The sequence below is a fragment of the Salvelinus namaycush genome, chromosome 10 (assembly GCF_016432855.1).
Source record: "Salvelinus namaycush isolate Seneca chromosome 10, SaNama_1.0, whole genome shotgun sequence".
NCBI classification, from domain to species: Eukaryota; Metazoa; Chordata; class Actinopteri; order Salmoniformes; family Salmonidae; genus Salvelinus; species Salvelinus namaycush.
Window position 1 is genome coordinate 12384298 of NC_052316.1, and position 11523 is coordinate 12395820.

At 40.8% G+C, this 11523-nt stretch overlaps 1 protein-coding gene across 1 annotated transcript in view; it reads right to left on the reverse strand.

Moving 5' to 3' along the window:
* The window catches only part of LOC120055171 (microtubule-associated serine/threonine-protein kinase 3-like), a 37863-nt gene extending 27994 nt beyond the window's left edge, over positions 1 to 9869 (reverse strand). Inside the window, exons 1-3 of the mRNA XM_039003093.1 lie at positions 9865 to 9869; positions 8369 to 8457; positions 6030 to 6102 (exon numbers count right to left, since the gene is read on the reverse strand). Of these exons, the coding sequence (XP_038859021.1) occupies positions 6030 to 6102; positions 8369 to 8457; positions 9865 to 9869 (167 nt within the window). The remainder of the gene's footprint in view (positions 1 to 6029; positions 6103 to 8368; positions 8458 to 9864) is intronic.
* Positions 9870 to 11523: the final 1654 nt, after the last annotated feature.

The window sequence follows — 11523 nt, forward strand, 5'->3', positions numbered from 1 at the left end:
TCACTCTGTGTGCAATAATAAGTGTTTAACGTGATCTTTGAATGACTGTGCCATCTCTGTACCCCACACATACAATTATCTGTAAGGTCCCTCAGTCGAGCAGTGAATTTTAAACACAGATTCAACCACAAAGACCAGGGAGTTTTTCCAATGCCTCGCAAAGAAGGGCACCTATTGGTAGATGGGTAAAAAAATAAAAAAATAAACATACATTGAATATCCCTTTGAGCATGGTGAAGTTATTAATTACACTTTGGATGGTGTATCAATACACCTAATAACTACAAAGATATAGGCTTCCTTCCTAACTCAGTTGCCAGAGAGGAAGGGACTCTAACGGCTGTGATAGATGAAAACTGAGGATGGATCAACAACATTGTAGTTACTCCACAATGCTAACCTAATTGACAGAGGGAAAAGAAGGAAGCCTGTACAGAATAAAAAATATTCCAAAACATGCATCTCGTTTGTACCATTCTCCATATTTACAAGTATAGTGGTGGCTGCATCATGTTATGGGTATGCTTGTAATCGTTAAAGACTGGGGAGTTTTTTGGCATAAAAAAAAGGGCCGTAGATAGAGGAGGAAAATGGCACTTAGAATTCGGACGAACACACACAAATAAACATCCAGAGAGCTTAAATATAACCAGGTCCACATACTAGGGTTGAATATTTTCCCGGTGTCTTTCAAAAGCATATACAGTGCCTTCAGACCCCTTGACTTCTTACACATTTTGTAACATTACAGCCTTATTCTAAAACGGATTAAATAAAAAAATGTCCTCAGCAATCTACACACAACACCCCATAATGACAAAGCGAAAACAGGTTTTTATTTACATAAGTATTCAGACCCTTTGCTATGAGACTCGAAATTGAGCTCAGGTGCATCCTGTTTCCATTGATCATCCTTGAGCTGTTTCTCCAACATCATTGGAGTCCACCTGTGGTAAATTCGATTGATTGGACATAATATGGAAAGGCACACACCTGTCTATATAAGGTCCCACAGTTGACAGGGCATGACAGAGCAAAAACCAAGCCAAGAGGTAGAAGGAATTGTCAGTAGAGCTCTGAGACAGGATTGTGTCCAGGCACAGATCTGGAGAAGGGTACCACAAAATGTCTACAGCATTGAAGTTCCAAGAACACAGTGGCCTCCATCATTCTTAAATGGAAGAAGTTTGGAACCACCAAAACTCTTTCTTGAGCTGTTCGCCCAGCCAAACTGAGCAATCGGGGGAGAAGGGCCTTGGTCAGGGAGGTGACCAGGAACCCGATGGTCACTCTGACAGAGCTCTAGAGTTCCTCTGTGGAGATGGGAGAACCTTCCAAAAGGACAACCATCTCTGCAGCACTCCACCAATCAGGCCTTTATGGTAGAGTGGCTAGACGGAAGCCATTCCTCGGTAAAAGGCACATGACAGCCCGCTTGCAGTTTGTCAAACGTCACCTAAAGACTCTCAGACCATGAGAAACAAGATTCTCTGGTCAGATGAAACCAAAATTGAGAGGATCTCCAAAGAAGAATGGGAGAAACTCCCCAAATACAGGTGTGCCAAACTTGTAGCGTCATACCCAAGAAGACTCGAGGCTGTAATCGCTGCCAAAGGTGCTTCAACAAAGTACTGAGTAAAGGGTCTGAATACTTATGAAAATGTGATATTTCATTAATTTTTTTTTATAAATTAGCAAACATTTCTAAAAACCTGTTTTTGCTTTGTCATTATTTGGTAATGTGTGTAGATTGAATTGTTTTTTCCCCTCTTCAATCAATTTTAGAATAAGGCTGTGACACATTGTGGAAAAGGCCAAGGGGTCTGAATACTTTCCAAATGCACTGTATGTCTGGATTTGATCAGCATGAAAATTCAAACCTGATGCTACCGGAGCCTGATGAGCCATATATTAAATACATTTTATGAGCCCTACATTGACGACATTTAATGAGCCCAAGCCCAAAAAAGCCCAAATGATTGTGCAGTTATCCAATACATTGCACATTACTCACGACAGAAAAACATAAAAGCCCATAGATGTAGCTAACTATATGCTCTCTTGGGTAAATAAATGTAACTAGCTCCAGCAGGCTAATCTTTTTAAGTGTGAACTGTATTGTATTGTATTGTATTATATGGACTGGAATTACGCACATCGTTCAAACAATGATAAAGCTGAAAGAACATGCGATTCTGGTGCACCAGAAAGTATATGCTAGAGAATTTGATTACAATTTTTAAATATAATAGGGCATATTTGTATAATCAGTAGGCTGACGAATATATACCTTTCATATTTCCCCTAATGTTATTGGCCTACCTCCTCTTTCTCTCTCTACTGTTGCTTCATTCTTTCCTCACTTTCAACAGTTTTATTGTCCTTATCTTCATCATTCTAATGACATGCTTGAATAATATAGGACTAGAATTAGACGCAGACGGCTTTCACCTCCCTTCACGAAGATTGAATGGTTATGGGTCTGAATAAATGACTGCAATAGTCTACCGCCGTCACGTGTACGCTCTTCTTTCAAACTACCCATGAGTTCTGTTGGCTGCTGTATTTAACGTTCAGCAAAAAAAGAGCTTGCGCCCCTCTTCGAATAGTCTATTGGTGTCACGTTCGTTTAGAGATGGATTGGACCAAGGTGCAGCGTGGTAGGCGTACATCTTACTTTATTAAAAATGAACACCGAAAAAAAAAAAATATACAAACGAAACGTAAAGTTCTGGGCTGCTCACAGGCAGCCACACAAAAACAAGATCCCACAAACTAAAGGTGGAAAAAAGGCTGCCTAAGTATGATCCCCAATCAGAGACAACTATAGACAGCTGCCTCTGATTGGGAACCATACCCGGCCAACAAAGAAATAGAAGAACTAGAATGCCCACCCAAATTACACCCCGACCTAACCAAATAGAGAAATAAAAAGGCTCTCTAAGGTCAGGGCGTGACAATTGGTATAAGAAATGCAACAAAAAAATAATAATGTCCAGCAAGCTATTCTAGTCGAGATTTTCCTGCATGGGCCTCCAAGAGCTAAGGAGTGTTTTTTAAGGAGAGGCCAGCCGAGCACAGGTGCATGCGTATTGCGCAAGAAATGGAGGCTAAAAGTCAGAAGCTTATTATGCATAAACCATTAACTAGCTAAATATAAGGCTAATACTGCATTTAATGTATTACCTGAAAGAGGAAGGCTAGGACAAATATATACACTGTATAGGGCTACATAGAGCTGCTTCCTGTGCTTGGCCCTCCTATGTAGAACATAATAAACGGCTCCCTATCCACCGGATGTGTACCAAACTCACTAAAAGTGGCAGTAATAAAGCCTCTCTTGATAAAGCCAAACCTTAACCCAGAAAATATAAAAACTATGGGGCTATATCGAATCTCCCATTCCTCTTAAAAAAAAAATGGAAAAGCTGTTGCGCAGCAACTCACTGCATTCCTGAAGACAAACAATGTATACGAAACGCTTCAGTCTGGTTTTAGACCCCATCATAGCACTGAGACTGCACTCGTGAAGGTGGTAAATTACCTTTTAATGGCATCAGACCAAGGCTCTGCATCTGTCCTCGTGCTCCTAGACCTTAGTGCTGCTTTTGATACCATCGATCACCACATTCTTTTGGAGAGATTGGAATCCCAAATTGGTCTACATGGACAAGTTCTGGCCTGGTTTAGATCTTATCTGTCGGAAAGATATCAGTTTGTCTCTGTGAATGGTTTGTCCTCTGACAAATCAACTGTAAATGTCGTTGTTCCTCAAGGTTCCGTTTTAGGAGCACTATTGCCTTTCACTATATATTTTATCTCTTGGTGATGTCATTCGGAAACATAATGTTAACTTTCATTGCTATGCGGACGATGCACAGCTGTACATTTCGATGAAACATGGTGAAGCCCCAAAATTGGAAGCCTGTGTTTCAGACATAAGGAAGTGGATGGCAGCAAATGTTTTACTTTTAAACTCGAACAAAACAGAGATGATAATTCTAGGTCCCAAGAAACAAAGAGATCTTCTGTTGGATCTGACAATTAATCTTGATGTTGTACCACAATTAAAACTGTGAAGGACCTCGGCGTTACTCTGGACCCTGATCTCTCTTTTGACGAACATATCAAGACTATTTCAAGGACAGCTTTTTTCCATCTAAAAAAAAAATATGAAACTTTGTCCAAAAATGATGCAGAAAAATTAATCCATGCTTTTGCCACTTCTAGATTAGACTGCAATTCTCTACTTTCCGGCTACCCGGATAAAGCACAAAAATAAACTTCAGTTAGTGCTAAACACGGCTGCTAGAATCTTGACTATAACCAAAGAATTTGATCATATTAATCCAGTGCTAGCCTCTCTACACTGGCTTCCTGTTAAGGCTAGGGCTGATTTCAAGGTTTTACTGCTAACCTACAAAGCATTACATGGGCTTGCTCCTACCTATCTTTCCGATTTGGTCCTGTCGTACATACCTACACGTACGCTACGTCACAAGATGCAGACCTCCTTATTGTCCATAGAATTTCTAAGCAAACAGCTGGAGGCAGGGCTTTCTCCTATGTAGCTCAATTTTTATGGCACGGTCTGCCTATCCATGTGAGAGACGCAAACTTGGTCTCAACCTTTAAGTCTTTATTGAAGACTCATCTCTTCAGTAGGTCCTATGATTGAGTGTAGTCTGGCCCAGGAGTGTGAATGTCAACGGAAAGGCACTGGAGCGACGAACCGCCCTTGCTGTCTCCGCCTGGCCGATTCCCCTCTCTGCACTGAGGTTCTCTGCCTCTAACCCTATTACGGAGCTGAGCCACTGGCTTACTGGTGCTCTTCCATGCCATCCCTAGGAGGGGTGCGTCACTTGAGTGGGTTGAGTCACTGATGTGATCTTCCTGTCTGGTTTGGTGCCCCCCTCGGGTTTGTGCTGTGGGGGAGATCTTCATGGGCTATACTTGGCCTTCTCTCAGGGTAGTAAGTTTGTGGTTTGACGATATCCCTCTAATGTTGTGGGGGCTGTGCTTTGGCAAAGTGGGTGGGTTTATATCCTGCCTGGTTGGCCCTGTCCGGGGCCACAGTGTCTCCCGACCCGTCCTGTCTCAGCCTCCAGTATTTATAATGCAATAGTTTATGTGTCGGGGGGCTTGGGTCAGTCTGTTATATTTGGAGTATTTCTCCTGTTTTATCCGGTGTCCTGTGTGAATTTAAGTATACTCCCTCTAATTCTCTCTCTCTTTCTCTCTCTTCACCGGACGTGCAACCTTGTCCCGGACCTGCTGTTTTCGACTCTCTCTCTCTACAGCACCTGCTGTCTCGACCTCTGAATGATCGGCTATGAAAAGCCAACTGACATTTACTCCTGAGGTGCTGACCTGTTGCACCCTCTACAACCACTGCGATTATTATTATTTGACCCTGCTGGTCATCTATGAACGTTTGAACATCTTGGCCATTTACTGTTATAATCTCCACCCGGCACAGCCAGAAGAGGAATGGCCACCCTTCAGAGTCTGGTTCCTCTCTAGGTTTCTTCCTAGGTTCCTGCCTCTAAGGAGTTTTTCCTAGCCACTGTGCTTCTACATCTGCATTGCTTGCTGTTTGGGGTTTTAGGCTGGACTTCTGTATAGCACTTTGTGACATCGGCTGATGTAAAAAGGGCTTCATAAATACATTTGATTGATTGATTTCAATCTAGAACAGGATGATCTATTTTGTATGCAATATGAATGAAGTTGATGGTGAGAGAGAAAGACTGCGAGAGAGTGGTCGCGCATGCACTGATTTAAAGCAACAATATTCCAGTGATAGGCTGTTTTAAAACTTTGCAGCTGCAATGAAAAAAAGTATCATCTTTACAAGAGAAGCATATAACTTAACAGTTCAATTTCACACCATGCTAGACATATAAATAATTCATTATAATTTATTGGTTTCTCACATAAATTTATTCCAGGAAAAGGGAGTGGTTTTGGGCGGTAAATCCCGGTAAATGTCGGTAACAGGGTTTCTGCCATTCAACCCTACCACATACCTGCGAGCAAATGGGAAGTTGAGGGAGGCACTGGTGGACACATTTCGGGGGCTGTCTATGGGACTGCTTGCAGCTGAAAAGAAACAAGGGATGATTATCATCATTACAATGAATTAAGCTCGGATAATAAGAATAGGTAATTATAGCGATTGAAACCCTGTTAATATTTTGAATAAGGACGAAGCAAACTGTATGGAGGCAAGTCTCAGGTACTGTAAGTAGCTAGACTGAATAATATCTCAAAGAGGTCTGGTTTATGGTGCCAAACATAGCAGCAGTTACCATCAAAGGGCATTAATGGAGAGGAGGCTATGCGCCGTTTTAAAGTGTCATTTTGTTTGTCTTTGACAGTGCCTGGACCTTTGTGTACTCGAGACACAAGAGTTCATTAACATGGGAGCATTTTGCTACCAATTAATTAAACTGTAAACATAATGAATGCTTAAATTGTGCCCCCTAATCAGATAAGTCTCGACATGATAGAACTTGAAAGAGAATGTCTGCACATCTCTGGCATGTAGGGCCCTCGTACAGAACTCTATTCATAGGGTGCACCTGCTTGACAACCAGAAGTGATACAGTGCCTTCAGAAAGTACTCATACCCCTTGACTTATTCCACATTTTGTTGTGTTACAGCCTGAATTCAAAAGTTATTACATATATTTTCTCTCACCCATCTACAGTACACACAATACACCATAATGACAAAGTGAAAACATGTTCTTAGAAATGAAATACAGAAATCTCTAATTTACATAAATATTCACCCCCCCGAGTCAATACATGTTACAGTAACCTTTGGCAGTGATTACAGCTGTGAGTCTTCCTAGGTAAGTCTCCAAGACCACACCTGAATAGTGCAAAATTTGCACATTATTATTTTTCAAATTCTTCAAGCTCTGTTTGTTGACCATTGCTAGACAGGCATTTTCAAGTCTCGCCATAGATTGTCAAGCCGATTTAAGTCAAAACTGTAACTAGGCCACTCAGGAACATTCAATGGCATAATGGTAAGCAACTCCAGTGTATATTTGCCCTTGTGTTTTAGGTTATTGTCCTGCTGAAAGGTGAATTTATCTCCCAGTTTCTGTTGGAAAGCAGACTGAACCAGGTTTTCCTCTAGGATTTTTCCCAGTGCTTAGCTCTATTCCGTTTCTTTTATCCTAAAAATCTCCCTAGTCCTTGCCGATGACAGGCATACACATAACATGATGCAGCCACCCCCATGCTTGAAAATATTACGAGTCGTACTCAGTGATGTGTGGTGTTGGATTTGCCCCAAACATAACACTTTGTGTTCAGGACTCAAAGTGCATTTCTTTGCCACATTTTTTTCAGTTTTACTTTAGTGACTTATTGCAAACAGGATGCATGTTTTGGAATATGTTTTATTCTGTACAGGCTTCCTTATTTTCACTCTGTCATTTAGGTTAGTACCATGGAGTAAATACGATGTTGTTGATCCATTCTCAGTTTTCTCCTAACACAGCCAGTGTATCTTTGTAGTAACTGGGTGTACTGATACAGCATCAAAAGTGTAATTAAAAACTTCACCATGCCCATAGGGATATTCAATGTCTGCTTTTTTCCCCAATAGGAATTGGAAAACCCTGGTCTTTGTAGTTGAATCTGTGTTCGAAATTCACTGCGCGACTTAAGGACCTTACAGATTATTGCATGTGGGGTACAGAAAATCATGTTAAACACTATTACTGCACACAGAGTGAGTCCATGCAGCTTATTATGTGACTTGTTAAGAAGAGTTTTACTCCTGAATTTAATTTAGGCCTGCCATAACAAAGGGGTTCAATACTTATTGACTCAAGACATTTCAGCTTTAGATTTTTTATTACATTTGTCAATTTCTGAAAACATAATTCCACTTTGACATTATGAGGCATTGTGTGTAGGCCAGTGACACAAAATCTCAATCTAATCCATTTTAAATTCAGGCTGTAACACAACAAAATGTGGAAAAGGTCAAGGGGTGTGAATACTTTCTGAAGGCACTGTATACACTCCCATTGATTCAAATGCTAAAGGGAAACACAAAAACCCACCCCTTTACCGAAGAGACCATTTTTTTTATTTTCTGCCCAATAAGATGTATTTCTCCTCCTTTATTTTCTACAATCAGCACAGCATATCTCTAAAAATGCTTTGAGGTCCCAATGATAGCGAGAGGAGTCCAAAATATTGATACTTGCACTTGCTATGTTGTAGTAGGACAGCCAACTCTAAAACGTTCAAACGTGTCAACGTGTAGGAATAAGTCTACATAGTGTAAAACAGGCTTCATACATTGGAGACAAACTTCTGTTCCTGTGATGGTTCTTACCGGTGTGGACGGAGAGTGGGGAGAGAGGGCGTGACAGAGTGGGCGAAGGTGTCCCCAGGCCAAGACTCTTCCTGTTGCTGCTCCGGCAACTGTGGAACATAAACAGGAACAGAGATGTCAGTCACCAGCTACAAAACACTTCAGTCATCCATCTGGCAGTGCTTCAAAACACGAGTTAGTTCCGCTTTCAAATAGTAATAGGAATAGTTCAAGTGATGTCATAAAAATGTCTTTAAGCACAGCAAATATACCAATCTAAGCCAGAGGGGGGGGAAAGATAATCAAAAACAGACTTGTTTCTATTCTGGGAGGGGCAAAGATGTACTGCTTTCAACGTGAGTAATTGGCTATGACTAGCAAGCAATGCAGGTATTTTTCTGCCATTGAAATCCTTGGGCGGGCCACCTAAGCGTTTTTTGGGGTTGCCTAAGTCCAAACAGTGTAATAAACAAACGTTGTCTAAACTTAAACAACTAAAACAATATACAAAGTATGTAGAAAAGACAATGGACACAGATTATTTTATAATCTTTGAGAACTAAAAGCTAGACCGTCAGAATTGACATTTCCAAAAACAATGGAATTTAGCAGTCTTCATTTTGTTTGAGCAAAAGAACACAGCATTATCTACGACGGAACGCATAGAATTGCAGGAAACTAACTTTTAAACTGCAAAACTTTCTCTCAAAACTTCAATATAACCAAAATCAACACAATTGCAAACGGCTATTGTTGATAACTGTGAAGCAACAAAATATGAGAGTGAAACACTTGTAGAACAAAACATCCACAAAAAATCTACCAGGAGACATACTCACAGACAGAGAGTCAGACAGTTTATTATAAAGACTGTGAGGAGGAGTCAAGTAAATCATCCCATCGATTTGAGCAGAATGGCCACAATAAGGGTCAATAAAGGAGAGACGATCATTACTTAGTGACCTATAAGGAGAAGAGGCGGCATTAGCGCGGCACGTAGCCTAGCAGTCAGAACGTTGGGCAAGGCACTAACGTTAACTCTATAACTGTTTCAGGATCACCGTTGATAATGGCAGAACCTGGCCGTGAGCCGACTCTCCAAGGGGTGTCTCGCGATATGCAAAAAGCATTTCCAATTCGCACATGCGTATTATTACACATATGTACATGTATGAAACAGGACAAATATCAAATATAAGCACCCAACAAATTATTGTAAGTGACTGCCATTGGTCATCCAGATCTAGGATGTTTTGCACGGCAGTGAGCAACCCAAAATTCTACGTGAAACAGGAATATGCCTATTTATTCTGCATAGTATCATTGTTTTGGATCTAACAAGGACTGTACTTAGGTAATTCATTATTGAATATATAACTATTTTGTTCCTTTTTTGTTATAACAGTATTACAGACTTAAACACGAATAACCTGTACGCCTATATGTTTTGCCTTTCCATAACTATAGTGTAGCCAACGATACATAAATCACAATCAGCACATGTTCTAAGCACTGACCACATTTGGCTGCACGCTCTGAAACTAAAACAATGGGGATAAGACCGCGCGTGGCATCAATATCGAAACCAAATGGAAGCCAATGAACGAGCGTCAACATCGGCTATGTTATCACTTACAAAGTAATGGTAAACATGTTTTTATCTAGTTACATTGCTTCTGAATATATGAAATTGACACAATGCATGTTGAGGTCAAGCATGTGTCCATCTGGATGGCCATCTGGACCATAGACGGGTTATTTCAGAGACTTGTCTGAGAACATCAGCAAGGCCAACACAAGAAAATATCCTTTAAAAAAAGAATACAAAACACATTAAAAGGACCATAATTGTCTGCCGTTGGGCTTTGTTACATAACTACATAAACCAGAACCTTTCCTACCTTTTTGATCGTTTTAGCATTGATCCTGTTACAAAATGAGACTTGTTGTGGGTTGGCACTGCGGTCCAGTAACTTGGATCCGACATGGTGGATGTTGTTTAGAACGAAAAATAACACATATTCCGATCCAAAATAAATAATTATTGAATCTCCTTCTAGATGGTAGATACAGGACCCGAGAATGGAACCCACAAAACCACGGGTAGACCCTCCATCGCCGTGGCAGTATGTTGTGTTGCCTGTACTAGCTAGTCAGCGTGGCTATCATTCAACTTCTTCATGACTGAAGAAGCCAGCTTTCAGCGCCACCTTCGCTTTATTTTGCCTCATAACCAAGCACCTAGGCCTACATCTTCTGCCTGGATAGTGTTCCCGGTGGACATGGGCTACTCTCTCTGCTGCCAAAACTCCATCGTTGACTGATATAGCCTACTACCATAGACACAGTAGACTTTTCACTAGTATTCTGTTCAGCACAAATGATGACGTCACTTCCTGCGTTAACAAAGAAAAGCTTTAAAATAAAAGCCGGCATTTCAAAACATTGCAAGGTTAATGTCGATTTTTATTGTGCTTATAAGCAAATGCAAGAAGGAATTTATGGGAATTGTTTTAAATATGTAAAACTTGAGACCACTATTGAAAAATACAATGCTCAGACCGGATATTTTGACAACATTGGGCTTAAGTGAAAAACATTATTTTGGTGCCTATGTAAAAGTGGTGTTGGGAGCACTCAGTAGGGTCTGTAGAATCTACATTGAACAAAAATAGAAACGCAACATGTAAAGTGTTGGTCCCATGTTTCACGAGCTGAAATAAAAGATCCCAGAAAATGCACAAAAAGATTACTTTTCTCAAATGTTGTGCACACATTTGTTTACATCCCTCCCTGTTAGTGAGCATTTCTCATTTTCCAAGATAATCCATCCACCTGACAGGTGTGGCATATGAAGAAGCTGATTAAACAGCATGGACATTACACAGGTGCACCTTGTGCTGGGGACAATAAAAGGCCACTATAATATGAAGTTCTGTCACACAACACAATGCCACAGATGTCTCAAGTTTTGAGGGAGCGTGTAATTGGCATGCTGACTGCAGGAATGTCCACCAGAGCTGTTGTCAGATAATTAAATGTTAATTTCTCTACCATAATCCGCCTCCAACGTCATTTTAGAGAATTTGGCAGTACGTCCAAATGGCTTCACAAGCGCAGACTTCGTGTATGATGTCGTTTGGCCGAGCGGTTTGCGGATGTCAACGTTGTGAACA